Source organism: Ctenocephalides felis, unplaced genomic scaffold (assembly GCF_003426905.1).
Source record: "Ctenocephalides felis isolate EL2017-DRISC unplaced genomic scaffold, ASM342690v1 CF-g0.4_SCAFFOLD_01604, whole genome shotgun sequence".
NCBI classification, from domain to species: Eukaryota; Metazoa; Arthropoda; class Insecta; order Siphonaptera; family Pulicidae; genus Ctenocephalides; species Ctenocephalides felis.
This window is the reverse complement of record NW_020537758.1, coordinates 36,062,830-36,085,202: the sequence shown is the minus strand read 5'-3', so window position 1 is coordinate 36,085,202 and position 22,373 is coordinate 36,062,830. Positions and strand designations below refer to the sequence as shown.

Genomic DNA, 22,373 nt, shown 5'->3' with positions numbered 1-22,373 from the left:
TTTTTTTTAAACTAGTCATTGGAAATACTATTGAAAATTTAATCTGAGTACAAAAAATTCACATTTTTTGATCCTTGAATCTTTTTCGGTTTCAACTATTGTATAAAATTCTGTACAATTTTCTTCATAGGGACCGTTCAAGTATTACGTAAGCACTATAGGGGGGGTGGAGGGGTTGTTGATTTGCTTATTTTGGGTTGACATGGGGGGCAGAGAGGAGTGTGGATGATGATTACGTCATAGGTAGTATTTTTTATTTTTTTACATTAATTGCAAAATGTTTACGTAAGCATGGGGTTAGGGGGTAAGAGCTTTGCTTACTTTTGCTGACAAGGTGGATGAGGGGGTAAATAATTGTAATAAATCTGCTTACGTAATACTTGAACGATCCCATATATAAATTTATTAATTAATATTGCTCTTGCATGCCTATTTTCAAGCCGCAAATTATAATATGGCATTGTTTAATTCAAATTTGTATGCATAATTTTAGATTAATCATTTAAAATTAATCAAAAATAAAAACTTTCAAAAATTCGAGATAACCCGGAATGAAAAACTCTTAAATGTGTTTTAAGTAATTTGAAGATCACAAGCCAAAAAATAAAACTCACAAATATCAAAGCAGTATGTACTGACGAGCAATCTCGTAATAAGAAACTTGCCAGAAATATACTCTAGTAAATTGAAAGAATAAGTATTAATTAGTAATAGAAAAATAATAAAAGTTTGAATAAATATTAGGATAATTATTGTTGTTAGTCCAAAATTTGATAATACAGGTAACCCCCGTACAACACGGTAGTTACGTTCCAGAAAACTAGCGTGTTATGCAAATCCGTGTTATAAGAGACAAAGAACTAGTACAAAAAGGCAGGTTACGTTCCAAGAATTCAACAAAACATGCTATATATCATGATTTTAATAAATATTGTTACATTTATTCATTTTTTTCAGAAGTAATATACATTACTTGAATTATATAATTTTTTTCGTCATAATTAACAAATAAGTGCTATCCAACATTATCCTTTTTTGCAAGATATCCTCATCTTCTGAGCAGTTTTCTATACTACCACTAGATCCGTGCATTATTTTTCGCAAAAAGAAATATTGTTCGGATGTCTTTTCGTTTTATTATATTGGCCATGAAAGTGACAAAACTTCAGGGCATTAGGCTTTACATGGAATGGTTGCTACCCCTGGTAGAGGGGGTAGCGGAGTGTTTTAATGGAACTAGTTGTTCACTTCTAAAAGTAAAGTCCGCTTAACAACATGTAAATAACAAATAAAAATAAATATTCTTTCTTCATTTATAACTTAGTAATAAATCAATGATTGTAATTAGAACTTCAACAAATACATAATATACAAACAAATCAGTATTTAATACAGTCCACAGCTACAAGGGTTAAATTATAACCCCAACAACCTGAGTATTGAAGGAGAGTTTTAATACATGTTATAACTACGTAGCAAAAGAAACAAATATATTTGCGATTACTTGCTATTAGCAAAATGATATTTATATATTTAACATATGTAAAGTAACCTTTATTAAACTATTTTGCTCATCTTATTTAAAAAATGGCTTAAGAATTATTTAATATATTGTTCGGATAATCCTAGAATTTGTTTTCCGGTAGAACGTACGAGCTCTAATAATATATATCAAATTAGTTATCTTTTGCACTAGTTTCATTACATTTATTGAGCTATTGTACGGCAACTTTACTAATTTTAGATTTTCATAGGTTTAACTATATTTCTTATTTTATTAAAACTTTCCTCAATTCTTAAACCGTGTTATGCGAATCCGAAAATGCCGTGTATGAGGGGGATGGTGTCAATTCTTAAACCGTGTTAGAGCGAATCCGTGTTATAGAAGTACCGTGTTATGCGGGGGTTAGTTTTGATTGTGTAAATAAATTACCTCAGCAATAAGTGGATAAATGACAGTCGAAAGACACGTGCGATCTTTTGGTCCTGTGCTATTATGAATAGATGATCTTTTATCCCACGTGGCGTAATGTTGATGGTTGCCGTTCGTGTTGACCGGCGAATTGACGCTGACCGGTCCATGGTCCGCCGGCGGTTGAATCGCCGAAGAGTTTATCACCGTGGTAGCATTGCCGCCGACCGTCGTGCTATTCCGGTGACCAGAAGAGAAGGAATAAGCGGCACCAGACTTCTTGTCCGGGGAAGAAGGAGATTTTGGCGGTTGAATCATGACGTTCTGCTGTTGCTGGTGTTGATCCATCGTGTGGTGGTTCATGTCGCCTCCTCTGTGGTCCAGAGGACTTATCTGATAAAATATTATTTATTAATATCTTACAAAAAGTAGAGAAATCAAATCTATAATAAATACAGTAGTGTCCCGCCTTACGAGCTTAATTCGTTCGGTAACTACGCTCGCGTGTGGAGTTCCTTGTATCTCGAAATATCTTTTTTAAAAAAAACACATTGAAAGGCCATTAAGGGGGTTGTTCGGTTTTTAATTTTTTTTTTTTTCGATTTTGAGATTTTTTGATATTATGAAAACTAAAAACCTTAGAATTATTTAAAAAAAAATCATCTCAATATCTATTTTTTTGACGAAGTTATAGATATATATCTCTATATGTATGATCCTCTGAAAGCGTTTTTGTCATCGCTCCGCGAGCTATTGTATGCCAGCTGCTCTCTTTTTCATTATAATACCTCATGCACATGACCTTTTTAATGTGTCAGCATCTTTAAACACCATGGTGTATTTAGTACATTAAATTAAATGGTGTATTTAGTACATTATATTAAAAACTTTAAATACGTTTTTCTCAAATTGACCTTTTTCATTGCATTTTTTGTAACAAAAAAAAACAACCCCCTTAATTCGTTCCAGCACAGTGTTTTTTTGAAACTATATTGCAAAAATAAAATACATACTCTACTAAAATTGCTAAATAAAAACTGCTAAATTATAATTATACTAGCTTTTGCGTTTAAAAAAAAACTATCCTATGAGCCTTTTTTAACGTATTATAGTATTTCGATAACGAGTTAGACATGTTTCGTCAAACAAGTCTTATGCTCGACCAATTGCATCTTCTTCGGGGTGAGTTTTATCGACAAACTTTTCAACTTTGTCCCACATTCAACTAACAAACATAAAACATTAAGATGTATTCTAGTGTAGAGAGATGAATTTTAGGCCATTTTTAAAGTGTTGTAAAAGAAAGCAATGAATGTTTTTACTATCCATTTTTTACCACTTGTTTATTAATATTATTAAAATACAAAACAAGAATTAATTACTACAATAATGTCGCAATCGCCCGAACTAGCGATGAGTAAAAAGAATTTTTTTTTACAAATTGGCGATTGTTTAAAAAAAAAGTGTTTTTTACTGTTTTTTTGAGTTTCTCGATTTTTTTAAAAATAGTAAAGATTGGAATTTGGGGATAATCCTCTAGTTCGGGCTATAGATAGGTCAATAAACAAAACTCTCTGAACATTTCAAGTGAATCAGTCGATTAAAACTCGAGAAATCGTGTCAACAGTACTGAAAAAGTCTGTCCTGAGAAAAGCGCATTTAAAGTTTTGCGTGAAGCCAAACCAGTATGGAGACCGAGTCAGTAAAATGCCTATATTTTCGAAAATAATTCAAATTTTCAAAAACCTTCTCGTACCCATATTCTTAGATAGTTAAACTTTGAAAATATGAAATAAAAAAATAATCGTTTTTTTTTAATTACTACACTAGAATACCCCCTTAAAATTAATGACTAGAAAATTATTATATTAAAATAAATAAATAAATTATTATATTCAAATAATTTTCTTCAAATATTTGTATGATAGATAAATGCGATTTTATATGAACCAGTTTCATTCGCACCCCCTTAAGTTTACGTTATGCCTCCCACTTGAACATATCTCGAATTTTGCTTGTATGACGAAACAACGAATCGCTCCTTTGGCGGCTCGTATCTCGAATTTTGCTCGTATGATGAAGCAAACGAGCCGCTTTTTTCGAGACTCGTATATCAAAGAAATCGTATGAAAAGTCGCTCGTAAGACGGGGTACCATTGTATTTGATTTGTATGCATATAAAATAATTTATGAAACTTATGTGTACAAAACTTACATCCTTGGAAGATCTCTTCTCCCTGGTCAACATTTCTTTCAAATTCTCTCTATCAAGTTCTCTTTCCCGCTCATTTAATCTATCCCTTTCCCTTTCTTGTAATTCTCTGGCTTCACGATCTCTCTTGTTAGCCTTCTCTCGTTCGCGATCTCGATCTCTTTCTTTTCGATTGTCTGAAGAACTAATTTGCTGAAATTAACAAAAAATTGTTAGTCAAAAATATTATCCCAAATATTACAAATATTTATCTACAAAGTGCCATACATTCCACCATAAGGTAGGTAGGGCAAGGTAGGGCAAGAAAGTTAATGAAAAGAAATTTAAATGGAGAAAATTTGTGAAAAAGTGGACTGACAAAGATTTAAGTATACGCTGCAAAGAGTTGAAAGCAAAAAAAAAAATAGACAAGATTTTGGTACAAAAAGAAAACTGGATTGGATCTATAAAAATTACAAGGTTAGTAAAACTTACCAGAGAATAAGTACACATACCGTAGTAAATTTAAAGAATATGAAATAATAATTATGTCAGAGAAGTAAAGCATATTATCATAATTTAACATATTAAATTTTATTAATAATTACTGATAATTTTTTTATAAAACCTGATTAAATAAGTTCAAATTCTATAATAATTTTTTTTTTACCTGGGCAGGCTTGTAGTGATTTAAATTATTGTCCTTAGGCGGTGACTTCGCTTGGGCGCTTTGACTACCATTATGTTTGCTGCTGGCCAAATTATCTGGCTGCTGTGTCAGGTGCTCTCGATTATTTACAATAAGGGACGGAATGTTTTGCATATCGACATTATTGCCACTGGAAGAATTACTCGAACTGTTGTTCATCAAAGGTTTCATGTTATGTTTACCTTTAACTGTCATAATCCAAGGCTCGTCTAAATCGATGTCTTGTTTCGATTCCTCTCTGTAATAAGGTATTCAATGAAAATTATTCAAGATATATATATATATATATATATATATATAATATATCTGTTTATATTCTTATTACAAATTTAAAGTAGTAAAGATACAAGTAGCAAATGACATAAAAGCATATATGAAAATTAAGTATGTGAAAATTTAACATGGATTTGTTGTTCGGATTTAGTATCATTTTTCAAATAATACAATTTTAAATAATAGAAATTATATTTATTACTTATAGCATAACCATTACATTATGAATTATGCAACTTACGAATCAGAATTTTCCGATTCCGTCTCGCTTTCTTCGCTCCTCTGAGATTTCCATTTTTTATACCGGTCTATCAAGTCACTTAAATACGAATTCTTCTTCGCTTTCTTTATAAAATGGAATTTTAAAAGCTCCTTTGCTGTAGGCCTCTGCAAATAATAAAATCAAATTAATATGCAGACATATACTATGCAGATACAAAATAAAGTATTATGTCACAATAGCAGAAATGATAAATAGAAATACTATAAATGGAAAAATAATAAAAACAATATAAAATTTCACATGGGGTAATTATAAGTTGAGTTAATGTTGGGTTAATAAATAGATCAGGTATTCCAATGAAGCTCAATAGTATTCCAAATTAAATCTTTATTTCTACTACTTACATTTTCCGGATCTTTATTCAGACAAGCCTCGACAAATTCTTTGAACTGTTTCGTGTAGTTTCCTGTCAGTTGTGGTGGATTATTTTTGGGTATCAGGAATAAAACTCGCATAGGATGCAGTTCTGAATTTGGAGGTTCTCCTTTGGCCAATTCGATGGCCGTGATTCCTAAAGACCAAATGTCGGCTTTTGAATCGTAGGCGGATTGCTTGATAACTTCTGGGGCCATCCAGAACGGCGTTCCAACGAATGTATTACGTTTACTTGTCGTATTTGTTAATTGGCCGGCGACACCTGAAAAAAAAAACAATTTAGAAGTTGATTATTAATAATATATAATTCATAAAATATAGTTAATTTAATTTCAGACGCGCCATGTTACTACCTATCTTGTTCTGATAAAAAAAAATCTGTAGCTTTTTGGGAAAATTTATAGAACGAACTTTGATATATAATGCCATAATTGCTATATGTTGATATTTCATCTGGTCGAGACGTAAATAATGTTTCGTAAATAGTTTCACCCGAAAGATTCTTATATAGACGGTTTTTTCCATCTATTCCATTCTTTATCAATCTATTACCACTTACCGAAATCCGCTAATTTGACATCTCCCATTTCACTTAATAAAACATTGGCAGCTTTAATATCCCTATGAAGTTTCCTTTCACTATGTAAATAATCTAGTCCTTTCAAAACTTCTCTTAAAATAACTGCTATGTGCATTTCTTCGAAGATTCCCGCCTTCATCAGGTCTAATGCCGATCCGCCTCCAAGATATTCCATTATTATCCATAACTTCGTGCCCTAAAAGAAAAGCGATAGATGTTATAGGAATTGGGATTTATATTTGCATATAAATGTATAATAAAACCATGGCAAGATGTGAATAAGCCGTTCAAAACCATGTTTATTATAAATTTATTATTCATGTTTCGTGAAACATGTTGAATAAATCAATATTATATCATCATGTATTGGTCAACTTGATTGCCTTTGCAATTGTGCTTCTTTTTTATTTCCAAAATTAACTAGCTAAAGTGAAAGATAACAAACCTTAGCTAAGTCTAACGTTTAGATTTTTAAATACTTTAATAATGAAGATAAAATCAAAAGATGCTTTCGGATTTCGAAACTAGCAGGCCAAATTGGATAAAAAAGAAATTGTCATTAAAACCATTTATACAACATATATTTTAGACCTTTTTATATTTTTTAAAAATGTATATAATAAACCAAGTATAAAAACAACCTATGAGATATCCTATACAATAATTTAGACATTTGTCCTATAATTATCACTAATCGAATTCTAGCATAATTTGGAATACCTCAATATAATTCAATTACCTTAAGGTATGACCCGTAGTACTTGGTGACGAAAGGACTGTCGCATTGTGACAGGACCATAATTTCTTGCTGAATATCCTCGATTTCATCTTCGGCTTCTTCGAGATCAATTATTTTGATAGCTACCACTTGCTGAGTTCGATTATCTATTCCTTTGAAGACTTCGCCGAATGATCCTTTACCGATTCGTTCCTGCTTCGTGAAAATTTTCTCTGGATCGACTTTCTGTAAATAGAAGAAGAAGGAATCATTAGGTATATTTACTAAATACTACAATGTAACTAAATGTAAGTAAAGGTCAAAATGCTTTTGGAGATAGTAAGAAATTAACCGATGGTTATGGAATATTTAAACTCAAGAGATCAGACTTAGTGGTACTTTACATCAGATCCTTATTTTGTTCAGCAGCAATTTTGATGCCAAAGTGCACCATATTGTGGAAGATCGGTGAAAGCTGAAACGAGTATTAGGTAACCAAAATGAGAGAATAACAACATCTGATGCTGATAAATGCATAAATGTATCAAATTATGCAACCTGATGGTTCTCTAACCCATAGATGATTTAACATTTAGACTTAGTCCCAAAGCAATACATAAGACTCATCATTTACTACGATTTTATTTCCCTACATTGTAAGAATGTATCACCTAACTCAATTACCATTATAATATATATTTATTATCAATTGTGTGAGCGTTTCTTCGATGCAGAGCGCTAATATTGTGCAATTCCCATTGATAAATGTTACTTATGTTGAAGGTAAAATTTTATACTCGCATTGGAACAAACGCGGCAGGTTAATCGTATTGACCTGGCTTGCAATCCGCCTCCCGCAGGGGCAACTTAAAAGCATAACTGGTCACGTAATTATTTTTTTAATGTTCACACCATAAATCTTCAGAATATCCCGCACAGAGGATAATTAAAGGATAGATAATATCTTGGATGGTTTTCTTGGTTTATGCTGATGAGATCGTTCTAAAAGGAAGAATAGGGAACCTTATGTCTATGCAGCATCTGGATCAGAGACATTGCTGGTAATATTGACCGCAAATATATATAAAACCAACACCAACACACCCAATTTGATAGACAATTTATAAATAAAATATTGTGAATAAAAAATAATTGCATTAGACATTTTGGAGCAAACACTGTAAGTATCTATTACATTAAAAATTGTATACTTACCCTAAGAGAAAGTATATTAAAAAGAGTGATTTTTTTCAACATATGGTTGCTGCTAAGAATTTTTAATTTAAAAAAAAATCTATACTAATCTTGCACTTTAATTCTAGCCATTTAATGCAAATGGGCTTTTACGGGAAAAAAATTTTAACAAGTGATGAAAGGGCAAACTCTGGAAAAGTGTTAGAAATGTTCAATATTGGGCAAAATATAAAAATTATATCTTGACAAGTGAAAATAATCATAAAATTTATATTTTAACAAGTGATGAAAGGATAAACTCTGGAAAAGTGTTAGAAATGTTCAATATTGGGCAAAATATAAAATAATCATAAAAATTATATTTTAACAAGTGATGAAAGGATAAACTCTGGAAAAGTGTTAGAAATGTTCAATATTGGGCAAAATATAAAAATTATATATTGACAAGTGAAAATAATAATAAAAATTATATTTTAACAAGTGATGAAAGAATAAACTCTGAAAAAGTGTTAGAAATGTTCAATATTGGGTAAAATATAAAAATTATATCTTGACAAGTGAAAGTAATAATAAAACTTATATTTTAACAAGTGATGAAAGGATAAACTCTGGAAAAGTGTTAGAAATGTTCAATATTGGGCAAAATATAAAAAGACTCTAGACTACGTCCGAGATATTCTACCTAATATATTTATAAACTAAAAACATGTCATTGTCAAAAAAAATTGGGTGAAATATTCTCCGACCTCTTCGAAATAAAAATTCCCCTTCGTCTTCAGTGGATTAAATATGCGCCTTATTTTTAAGGTGATAATAGGGTCCGTTCGTTTTCTTATGAAACAAGATACAGAAACGAAAATTATAACTCACCAATTACTTGACCAATTATACGTAAAATGAATTGCAATCTATAACAACCTATAAAATATTGCATACTCTTGTGTTCGAATCGAATATAATGAGATCAAGATAAATCGTAATGGAATTAATGCCTCAAGATCAACATTAGCATTCAATTTGTTATTATAATAGAACAATAAATCATACAATAATCTATAAAATCCAATGGCGTAACTAATTTGACACTATACGCTCGAAAACATAAATAAATTACAAGTAACCTTGATATACCAAACATTTCCAATACAATAACACTGGATTTATATTATTTTTATAAAATTCGTCTTGCTTTTTTGCAATCTAAATTGAAATCCTTCATATTCAATTTTTTTGCAATTAAATTCAATTGTTGTGACTGTAATTATATGTTTAAAGCTGGTTAGTTGCTACTTCAATTTGCGAGATAGTGAAAGTGCAGTAATTATGGAAGAGCATCCGGAAAAAGGTAATAATAGTAATAGCACTTTGAAGTAGTATTTCATAATTTATTTTAATTAATTAATTGGAATTATAAAATGTTTCATAAAAAATTTTGTTAATTGCAATATTGACTTGTTATTTTATATCACTTATTACAAAATTTTAAAAAAGCTAAAAAACATTACATGTTTCTTGAAGGTGTTGAATCTTGGTTACAAAATTTGCACTGACATGTTGATAAATTTAAAAATAAACCTATTCCTAGATTTCACAATGTCACATCATTATTCAAAAATTAGCAGTTTACACAATTGTTTAAAAAATATAAAGTAAAAAAAAAGATATAAAGTAGACAAGAATTTTATAAATATAAGAATTTTAAAAATCAGCTAACATAGATAAGAATTACCAAAAATATATAAAATATAACAAATGTACTATTACTCTAGGAATATATCCTGGATAAGTTCACTACAAATTATTCTAAAGCCCGGTGCACACGACGCCAGTTTTCATGCTGGACAGTTTTTGTTTGTTTGTTACCCTAGGAACGACATGATAAACCATAATTTACGATCTTGCGCGACATAATTTGCGATCTGGCCTGCTAGATTTCACGCATTCACAAGGGCGGTATACTCATCATAATTTCTAAGTAAAACCGTTGCCTTAACAACGTCGAAATTTGATTTCATAACAACTTCAGTCCTTGCAAATTCCTGCCGTATTTTACGAATGGAGCATGTCCTATGTCGGCGATAGATGAACGATCTCGTGGCCGATACCTTCAGTGTCCAATAGGAAAGCTGTATTTTGACACGAAAATATCAATGCGTACTTGATTCATTTACTTCGATTTTGGAAGCGCTTAGTTTTTATTTTGTAAATAGCTATTGTGTATATATAGCGGCGTGAATAAATGATTAGTTTAGGAAAGGCAGTTCAGTAATTTTAAAATATTCAAATTTCCGAAAAAATTTAAATATGCATTTTTTTCGTAATTTTATCTGAAATATCAAAAAAATGCAAAATTTCCAAAAAATTACAAAAAAATTCAAATCGTTTTATTTCAAAAATTTCGAAATTTGCAAAAATACTCAAAATTAAAAAAAAATTAGTTGGGTGTATGGCATCATGCCTTAAAGCAAATTGCTGGAACTTCCCGTACCGTAACGAAATGATCGATTTAAATTTTCTGCACTCATTGCTCTTTATCTCCGTAATTGCTGGACCTGCCTTTGACAAAAACTAATCAGCACATCTCAAAATTTTTGAAGAAAAAAACTAAATATCTTTTAAGTTATCGTCGATCTCCAACGGCACAAAAAAGGCCTTTCACTGCTGCAGTGATTCCGGCCTTCTACGTGGATCAAATCCAAAAAAAAAAATCGTTAAACTAGATAATGTTGTCTGTAAAATGAACTATGATAAAACAGAAATCAAAAAATGATTAAATGGCGGCGTTTTTTATAAAAAAGTTTTTGGACTGCCAAAATTCGATTTTTGATCCTATCAAAAAATCGATAGTTTATTTTACGAGAACTATATATAAAGCATGTACAAAAAAATTGATAGTGATCGGATCATTTGTTTTTGAGTAATCGCTGCAGCAAATTCGAAAAATGCTGTTTCGAGAAAAACGCGTTTAAAGATAAAATGATCGTTATACTATATACTATGTATATACTCTTTAAATGGCTGTGACTCAAAAACTATTTAAGATATCGATTTAAAATTTTGGTATGTTATTTTTAAAGGTATAACCTATCGAAATATGAAAAATTGAAAATTCGACTTTTTGAAAATTTCACACTAGTTGTGCCCCCTAAACTGAAGCATTTTATTATCTTTTAATTATTATTGTTTCACCTAATTCTAATCAGATGCGATACATACATGTTTTTGTTTACAATTCATACAATTCCCTGTTTGTACACCTATAAGCATTAGTGTATTTTAGACCTATAAAATATAAATTGTGAAATTCACAGAGTATATTTATAATAATCTATTTGAAAATGCACGAAATTAATATTAATAATAAAATAAGTGAAAATCTGGCGCAAAATTCTTGCTCGCTAGAAATCCTGTTACGATAGAAATCATGTTACAAGGAATACTAGCCTCGTGTGCACCGGGCTTAAGATATGTTGCATTTGACTCGAAAACTGATTTAGAAAATGTACCTGTGTAAAAAATTGTGCAAATATGCAAATTTAAAGCTAAATACGATAAAGGCAAAATTAATTTTGAAACGTAGACAAAAATTAAGAGTAACTTTACGACTGGTTGATTCAACTATACTTTTTCCATCAAGTTTACCCAGCTCCAAATTAACATAGATCGAATATATTTCTTTAAATTTTTTAATGAGTTTTATTGTATATTATTGATACACATTTAACAACATTATATTGGAGTTAAGAACACGAGCCTACACTTAAAATAATCGTTAAAAAGGTAATTTGTAAGATTTCACAGCCATAAAAATTAATAAAATAAATGTAAATATAACAAATCATAAGTGCAGCTTAAAGGCTGCAATGATAACAATATTGCAAATGACAATATTGACAATGATTGTAAATTTTTAAACAATAACATTCTGACTCATGGTAAGACCATTCTTATGAGTATAGAATTCACTGACATTTACTTTCTAAGACCTCGTATATAAAATGACGGCGGGACAATTTATACAGTCGACTGAAATATAAAAGTTTGAAACAAGTTGATCGTAATTGACTGTTAGTCTGAAATTATTACTTGTTTTATCTGAAACAAAGCCGACTGTATTCTACGTAATGCGACATAATATAATAATACTTTATCAGTATTTATAATAATAAAAATTTAATATCATACCTTGTTGGCATTTACATGCCAATATATACATATAGAAAGTTCAGGGATAGTGCGAATATTCGTATTCATATCTTATGATTTATAGATAGCAATATATTTCCAAGTGAAAATACGGCATTGCTGCACTAATAAAAAAAGTCATCACTATTACCACAATTGTAATAATAAAAATTCAGCACATGGAGATGAGACAACTGTTTGGGTTGCCATCTATAATAAAAACAAACGTAGTTTGTAAGAGATTCATCACAACAGCTCATAAAATAAGTTCTGATCGCTGTTCAAATAAATTAAAAAATAATAATAATATTAATAATATCTTATGATTTAGTAACATGCACCATGCATATATTCTTAATTTTTACATCTCGAGTAATTTATGGTCTGATAATAAAATTGAATGAAAGCTTGGAGTCCAATTTTGTCATTTGGATGTGTAAGTTTTCACACTCACAAAAAAAAGAGTTTGAGACCAGATAGGACCGTATCAACTATAATCGAAATTACACTTTTTGGCAATAAAACTAATTGTTAAAAAAAGAATACAAATTAACCTTCAATACCACTTCACACAAATTTAAGTTATATTATCTTACATTTGAAGATGAACAAAATTTCAGTTTTTATAATATTCAGGAGCTACGCAGATTTTCATATCATTTGTATCATTTTCCCATTACTGATATCGATCGAAGGTAAAGAAAATATTGTACTCGCAAAAAATGTTACAATTCCTAATAACATAATCGTTTTCCACAACAGTGCACATTTTTCCGTACATATAATTTAAATACTTGAATTCTCTGAAGCAAATAATGGAGTATGACAGCCATTCGATTCGTTTTCTTCTTCAGATATTCGATCAACGGAATATAAAACATGCATACTCTACATTTAGGAAGAATGAATAATAAAATCGTATTGTCGGAAAATGAAATACCTTCAAAAACATTTTCAAGAAATTCCACATCGAATGGATGGCTGCTATGGTAAAATGTATTGAAAATGAGAGGCTTTGTTAAAGGCTTACTTATAAGTATGAATATCGAGCATTACAATATACTTTTCCCATGCACGTATATTTTTATACATTAGTAACATTCTGGGATTTGCCTGATGGTGAATTGTGACAAAAATCCATTGAATTAAATGCTCACTCAATCATTGTCGAACAATATACCAGAAGTATTTAATTCAATATTTTTAAATTTTATAATACACAAATATAAAGCTTCTAATATTCCTATATAAATATTTTTAATTTTTAATTATAATTTTATATTTTTTAAACTTAGGAATACATTTTCAATATTTTATTTTAATTTTTGATAGCAAGAGCGTATTTTATTTTTAGAGGTACTTGAGCACATATCAAATATCTAAATCTTATCAAAATTGAACAGTAGATTCTATCACAAGTTGAGGGTTAAGAAGCGCGCGAAATATTTGCATAACTATTGGCAAAATAGAATGCCAATAAACACTTGAAATTTCAATTTCCGATTTGATATGAAATCAAACTACGAAATTGGGTTATATATAAATATATATATATATATATATATATATATATATATAAAAAATATAAGTAGTTTGTATTATATTTTATCAGATTTTCGTGAATTTAGGGTAAGTCTAAAAATCTGTTCAGTTGATAATATCGGTAAATAAATCCAATGAAAACTAAAAAAACTGCTAAAAGAAAATGTATGTATTAAATTTTGTCAACAATAGTATTAAGTAATAAGTCAGTAGGTTTTTATATCTATGTAACAAAATTGTCAGAAAATGTGAACACCCTATAATCAGCCTTTGTATAATGATATAATGTTTCGATTAATTTTTGAACCTTGCACTAATTATATTAAATTGCTTTTCGAATATTGATCTAATAATCAATCAAGCAGTATAATTAGTTTATATAATACTTGGAATTTGACAGTCGTTCAACCATTGAAAATATCATGGGAACTCTCACCTGACATCTAAAGGTTTTGCTATCGATTTCAAACTACTAGCGAGTTTTAAATTACGTGGAATATATTTCAGAAAAGTTTAAGATATACTCACTATACTTTTTTTTTATTAGTTTTCTATATATTAAAGACTCTGGTAAAAAATTCATCAAAGACTTGATGGTTTCATATAAAAGAAAACTAGAGATGCGTCTCAATAGTACAATACAATTTACTTTAATAAAAAAAAAATCATATAAATAATGAATACTAATCAATATACTAGATTATTATATTCATAACAATTTTTAGTATATTTCTTAACCCTTTCCACTCGTGATTTCCGAGATCTATATGAATTTTTCTCCGAAATATCTGAGTGGAAAGGATTAATTAATTATATTTTAAATCATTTGATAAAATTTGACTAGTTGGTTTGGTATTTTGCCTTGAGGCAAGTTACATGAACTTCCCGATATGTGTAATTAATCGACTTAATCAATAAAAAATAAATTAATTTATGAGTGATTAAAAGTATTCCGAGTGGATTTATTACACATAATTGAAAACGAGCGAACACTTTGACACAGAGTATTTTCAAAAATTAAATTCTCAGAAATCAACAATTTTTATAATTGAACTAGTTTCCATAGGACCTTAATGGCTTGATAAGTTCATTAAAACCAAGTGCTCTAACATTATACCAAGTAAAATCGTCTAATTTTAATTGTAACGAACGTCAAAAAACTACTCATTTTCTTAAACTTTGATGAATTTTTAAAAATTAAACTACTTGTTGTAAGGTCGTAGTATTTCAATAAGTTGTATAAACCATGATATATATCATCAAAAAAAGTTTCATAAAAATTTCGGCTCAATTTTTTTTTTCAACTATTAATTACAAGAAAACGGCTCGGTAAATTTTCACCTAAAAATAATCAGTTTCATTCCCAACTAATATCTTTCGAACAGTTTTTGATTTTTTAAAATCGAATCGGTAGTATGTCCTTAAATGTGGACGAAAAGTTTAACACTTATTTCCAATTTTGCACATTTTGACGAATTTTTAAAGCTAAACGGGTTGTCGTAGGGCCATAATATTTTAGTATGATCTAGAAGACTATGGTATCTACCGTCAAAAAAATAATAATAAAAATCGTCGAAAAAAATAAAGTATATTAAGAAAGTTTCATCTATAGGTATCTTCTAATATCCTTATTTTTTGGTATCATTATTATTTCGTATCTTTTATCCTTGATGAAAATTCACGAAAACTTTTGTCATTTATACCAAACCAACTACTGCTACTAGAGTAAAACGTTTGGGATTTTAGAAGAATGTTCTTCAACGATTCCGTTGAATTTTACGAGACATAATTATGTGACTATTAAAAAAAATTCAGACATCTCTGTACAAGAATCGCCACTTATCCTTCAAATTTCCTTGAAAATCTACCTTTCACCTCTCATAATCTCATCTTTCAAGTGTTTTTGAACTTACCGATTCCCTATTTCTCAATTTACTGGCCACTCCTGCAGATGCGCCTGCGTCTGACTTTTGCCATCTAAGGTTGGCCGACCCATTATTTCCAGTCGATCCATTTTGATGGTGAGGCATGGACATGGAAGGTGTCCTTTGTTGGGGTTGCCTGTGATTTTGATGCTGATGCAATATTTTTTGCTGGGGAGAACTCTGTTGGGGTTGGGGCGTCCATTTCTCATGATAGGCTGTCGATGCCGTAGTTGGCAAAACGGCGGCAGTTGCGCCACCAAGTGCATTCCACATGGTAATAAATTGGAGTAATAGTTGTTTTTTTGTTTATCCCATAGGTTTAGATATTGCAAACACTTCACATGGTTTTTTTGATTGACTAAATCACTTTTGGCACCACGTTTACATTAACTACAATTAGTTTCTTTTAATAGCTTCATAAAGTATTAAATGTTTTCTGTATTTTTCACTTTTGTTCTAATAAAGACAAAATAAATATATAGATTTTAAAATGAATAACGCTTAACGAAGTAAAAATTTTTCAATTGCAGAAACTTTATTGGTCAAGATTAATTCACAAAATCTAAATTTTTACTCATATCTACCTTCCCAATGTTGAAGTTTCTTTTAAATTTGACAATTTATTATTTGTAATTATTTTGTAATTTATTAAAAAATTGCTTCAAGTCAAAATTTCAAGAGACAATTAAAATAAATTTCAAGGATAAATTAATCATGAATCCCCTTTCTAAGACCGTGGTAATAAAAAATTGCAATTTTCGTTCTTGTGTTGCTTTATTGGTTTAAATATTATGAAACGTATAATATTTCATTTTTTAATACATGATCGCAATAATTTACGCAGAAGGTCATACTTTGTTGTAACAATAACACAATTATAAAAATTTGAATTAATTAGACTCGGTCATGGATAAGTATATATAGTAATGTAGATTTTGGTATTTTATATATTGAAATAAGTAGAAGTTAATGATTATAAAAATATTTAAATTATTTTTGGATTCTATTCGCTTAAATTATATATTATAAATATTTTCTCTGAATTATGTTTATTACCATTTTAAAATAAACTTTCTCATACATTTCAAGCTTTAAATGTCGTACTTAAAAGGACAGTGCTATTTAATAAAATTCACAAAGATACTGAATCATTTCCTATGTATAGGTCATTATTTTCATATCTCAGACAGACAGAGGTACCTAGTATGAGAGATTATGAAAACAGTTTTCATATTTTATATATACATTTTATTTGACTATTTCATTAATATAATATCTATTATAAATTAAATATCTTTATATAACTCTTCAGTTTTCTTTGTCTTCAATTTCCTCATAATATTTCTTTATTTATCTTTTAAATTTATCGTCATCATTATTAATATTAATTACTTCATATACATAGCAAACCTACAACTGAGTTATTCGTGACTCTTAGATCAATTTGATAATAAAATTTTAATATTGTGACTATTTTAATTTTATTATTGTAACGATTGTCGTTACAATATGGAATATTTCAGTCATAGTAGTCATAATAATGATAAAAATGCTGAGCAACGTTCAACTATTATTCAATTAATAAATATATAATCTTATATTTAGAGATCATCAGCTGACCAACTGTAATTGCAAGAATTGAAGTTGGTAGATAATAGTCCAGTCATTTAAGCTTAAATTAGGTAAGAATTTCGGAATTCGAGATACCTAGCTGTAAGCCTGTAAATACTTGTATATTGACACCTAAAAGTTGTCTCAAAACCTACATATGGTAGGGTGTACGCAACAAATGTAGGTTTTGAGACAACTTTTAGGTGGCAATATACAAGTATTTACAGACTTACAATTGGGTAACTCGAATTCCGAAGTGCACTTACTATAATGACTGGACTAAAAAGCGAAATGCTCAATTAATATCTGTTTTAATTGCTACAAAAATAAATTTCTACTTTTAGGATATGCCATTTTTTAAAAAAATTAATAAAGTTTCTATTTAATTTTAATATTGTGACGATTGGCGTCACAATATGGAATAATTCAATCATAGCACTCATAATAATAATGAAAATGCTGAGCAATGTTCAGTTATTATTCAATTAATAAATATATAATCTTATATTTAGAGATCATCAGCTGACCAACTGTAGTTGTAAGAATTGAAGTTGTTAAGATAGATCTCAAAGTATATTATTATTAATTATTTGAATGATTATTATCTTTAAAGTAGATAAACGCAAAATGCTCAGTTCACATCTTTTTTAATTGCTACAAATATAGATTTCTACTTTTAGGATATCCCTCTTTGGATTACAAATAATCAAGGTCCTATTGATTTATTTATTTTTATATTAAGTAATAAATGATATTTTTTTAAATCCTATCTCGAGTATTTGCAGATGGAAAAAACTGTAAGTCATATACCAAACATGCTTGACATAAACAAATAAATCTGAATCCGATTACCATGTCAATTTCATGGTTTGTGCATCACAAAAGCAAACATTTTTCCACAAACCTAATTCACTATCCGTTTACTTCTACTAATAATAACTTAATTCGCAAAAACACCAAAAACTCACTGAAATAATTAATATAATAAAATGTTTGACAATAACAAAAATTTCACTACGGAACTTGTTACTTGTGCGCCACAAAGACTATTGTTCTATTTATACAATACACTCATTTCTACGTGTTTTCTTTAGTACGAGGAATTCCAATAAACACTTCACGTTTGATATAGATAACAAATACCCACAATGATACAACATAATTAACAAAAAAGCAATATCCATTCATCGTGGATAAAAATCCACATGAAGCAATAAATCATGTATATAGGAATAATAATTTATAAAGGCATAGGTATTTGAATTTTCGCACTAATGATCACGGTTTCTTTAAGGATTGCAATGGGATTAGTACTTGGATGTATGATTAGTACGCCGTGGAATGCGCGAGGTGATAATGACTTTTTCAAATATTTATTTAAGCAATCAACGGCTTTGGATGTATAGATATGAAGCTTCTACGTGATAAACATTTTAGATTACGAATAGTGGTACAATTGTGTGAAAATATACGTTTTACATCATCTATTGTTTCAAAATGACATTTTTGTGAAGGTAGTAAAAACAATTACATTCTGTTTAGTGTAAATGTAAAGCTATTATAATTCTAGGTTGTCTTCAAGGGAATTTTTTAAATAAAATTACGCACTAGATGCAAACCGTTACGCATACTTTGATAAGCCATCAGAATTGGTTGCCTTGTAGTATTGTAAAATTTTTATTAATCAAATTACACAGGCCTACAAAAAATTTTTTTTGTTTAGTGCATCAAATGTTAGAGCTGATTCTTATAGTATTTTTTGCGCTGATTTCAAATCTTTAGTTTGGAACTTGGAAAAAAGTTGCCGAAACCAGGTCCATTCTAGGTCGTCACGGAAAAGAACTTTTCACAGTGTCAATTAACAAAGGCCGAATGGATCTTGTAAGTTTGTATGTACGAGTAGGCATATCTCATTAAAATAACATTCTGAATTGTATTACTATTTTGTACTTTCATTCTTTATATATCATATATATCATATCTTGAAAACTAATGCTCATAGAAAAAAACAAATGTCATTTTTGAAATCAGCGCCCCAAATATACTTAAAAACAGTATTAAAATCGTTTGCACCATTTTCTTTGTTGGCCTGTGTTATGATTAAGGCCTGTTCTGCCCTCAAAAGTGTTGTATAATAAAACATGAAGCAGAACCTCTATAGTCACAAAATCCTAAAGCAGAACCTCTATAGTCACAAAATCTTTAACATAACTAATAAATTTTAATAACCTATTTTTTCACAAAAAATGACATTTAATGAATTGTTTGCTTTTTAAACAATCCTATATATTTTGAAAAAATTCTGTGCGCATTTGAGATATCACTTTCTAATCTTCAAATTTGAACATGTCTTTAATAACTTTTTTTAGTGCAATTAAGATAATTACATCTATGAATATGTTCTCTAAAAACCATTATTCAATATAATTGTTACTGTTGTATAATATCAAATCTTATACAGGTGTATGTCAGGTGATTTCACAATAAGTAATAATTGTCACTATTGTATAATTCCAAAGTCATTCGAATCAGGTAATTTTAAGCGTTCTACTCAAAGACCACAAGTAATAAAATATCCATTAAAACTATCTAGTAATTATGGTGAAATTAAGACCTATCGTGGAAATAGATTTTTTGGGTCATTTATTATTAGGGAATCTAAACAGGTACAATTATAGGGAAACAAAAGGTCCATCCTTGTTCAATGAGTTGGACTCCAGAAATCCTACAAATTCCCACTTGTACGACCATATAAGTAAAAAATTCTTCAGAACACAGGTTTTGTGAAAGCTGTCACAGAGTAAACCCATTTCACTAGATTCTGCCACAGATCTCGGACGCAGACTTAGAATTCCGCAATAGACTAAGCGCTGGGTCCAGGGAATACATAATTTATAATAATAAAAGTACACTATTTTATGTGTATAAATATTCTTCCACTAAGAATAGCAAAAAGCTGATAAAAGAAGTAGACTTCAATCTAATTTTTTAATTGGTAGAGGAAACTGCCAAACTGACACTACAGCAGACATTACCTGGATGGACACACTATAGAACAATATAATTAAATTACAAGAATCAAAGTGACCAGTTTCGTCAGTTAACCTCCAAAAATAGTGAACTGTAATAAATAGTATGCCAACTTCAAAATAGTATGCCAACTTACGAATTATGTAGTCTTTCATTTGCTTAGCTTTATAAGTTATATTGAACAAAAATCAAAATTTAAAGAATATCATACTAGTGCGAGAATTGATATCTGTGTACCACTAGATTTCATAATATATTGAATATCTCACTAGAGTAAACATGAAGTTTATAAAAATCCAATAAACACGGAACAGATAATAAAAGAGAGTAGAAGTGTTTTCAAAATATTCAAAACTATTCTCTATCTATTTTGGCAACTTTCACAAGCGGTTTTAACTATAAATTATCGATTATTTATTTGGCACAAGTGAAAATTATTATGATCGTTGGTTTTATGTGTTATTTTTTTATGGAATATCAGATCCTCATCTAAGTTTATGTCGGCTATAGTGTATTCATGCGGAAGCGTTTATGTAGCAGTCCGTCGACCATATGGTCAATCATCCTTTGTCATAGAGAATTACCTCGTAGTTCCGGGTATCAAGAACAATAGACGTCTTAAATGTGCTTTTGGATAGTAAGCAAGTACAAAGAGCGAGTATACATTAGTTTTTGGCGAAAACATAACATACATTCAAACAAACAAAAAAACAACACTAAAGCAGTTGAAAAAAAAAATATTGCGTATGCTTTAAAATAAACCGTAGAATAAATTGAAATTATCATTTACCCTTCATCGAAATATTAAACGCCAAAATAATTCATCGAAAATCTACCTCCTTTTCATTTCAAATTAATTTTATCAATCAACCAAACAGCCTGAAGGTTTAACGAAAAGGTTAGAGTTGTTAGCTTTGAAAAGAAAATCCACCAATTAAAGTTTAATGTTTTAGAAAACATTAAACAAACTTCTGCTAATGCAATTTAATTCAGAAAGCGAATGCTTCCAATTATTTTTTTTTACATTTTCCTCTCTAACTTCGCTGACGAGTGAATTTAATCCAGAATTGTTTAAAAAGACTCTTAGAGCAAAAAGGTATATAGAAAATTATATAGTATTAACAGAAACTCTGTAGAGATCAGATGGTAAATGAAATATAAAAAAAATGCATGAAGACATTACAACTTAACTACTAGAGAGAAAAAATTGATAAAAACCTTTCAAAAAAATCTACGTATATTTGGCAAAAAATTAGAAACTAAAAATCTAAGATTGAAACCATTGTGAAAACATATCGTCTGACACCCATTTTAAAGGATGGTCAAAAAGCTTAGATTTTTGTTATCCTGTATCCACAGATTTTGATCCTACAGTCTATTTTTCTACGTTGGATCAACTAATCATAATATATCCTTAAGGCATGTTAAACCTTTCACCTATAACTTCAATAAATATAAATTTCTAATACTTCACCTTACTACTATTTGTGTAGTGATAAAATATTAGACGCAAATTGTTAAAAGAAGACCATCATAAATCAATAAATCGAAAATCAATCATATAATTTCTATTATTGCTGACAAGATCATCAATACTTTGGACTATTTGTAGTCTGCAACCATAATAAGGAATCAACAATACTGCAACTAAAACTAGAACTTAACTTTTAACTTGTAACTTTTTGTAATTCTTGGATTTGGCTCATCTTGATGGGTTTTCATGTTAGCTTTTTCCTATCATAAATAGTTGGAGATTGCATTTAGTTTTTTTTTTAAGTATTTCCTGTTCCTTTTAATGACCAGTTTGATTTCTTTCGGATGTCATAATAACCGAACAGTACAGTT

The 22,373-nt window shown here is 29.4% G+C and overlaps 1 protein-coding gene across 1 annotated transcript in view; it reads right to left on the bottom strand.

Moving 5' to 3' along the window:
* LOC113372259 (serine/threonine-protein kinase 24-like) overlaps positions 1–16,316 on the bottom strand; it is a 24,814-nt gene extending 8,498 nt beyond the window's left edge. The window contains exons 1-8 of the mRNA XM_026612584.1: positions 15,876–16,316; positions 7,063–7,287; positions 6,303–6,519; positions 5,713–6,005; positions 5,327–5,472; positions 4,774–5,050; positions 4,128–4,316; positions 1,934–2,305 (exon numbers count right to left, since the gene is read on the bottom strand). Coding sequence (XP_026468369.1) covers positions 1,934–2,305; positions 4,128–4,316; positions 4,774–5,050; positions 5,327–5,472; positions 5,713–6,005; positions 6,303–6,519; positions 7,063–7,287; positions 15,876–16,160 — 2,004 coding nt within the window. The 5' untranslated portion in view covers positions 16,161–16,316. The remainder of the gene's footprint in view (positions 1–1,933; positions 2,306–4,127; positions 4,317–4,773; positions 5,051–5,326; positions 5,473–5,712; positions 6,006–6,302; positions 6,520–7,062; positions 7,288–15,875) is intronic.
* Between the last annotated feature and the right edge of the window lie 6,057 nt (positions 16,317–22,373).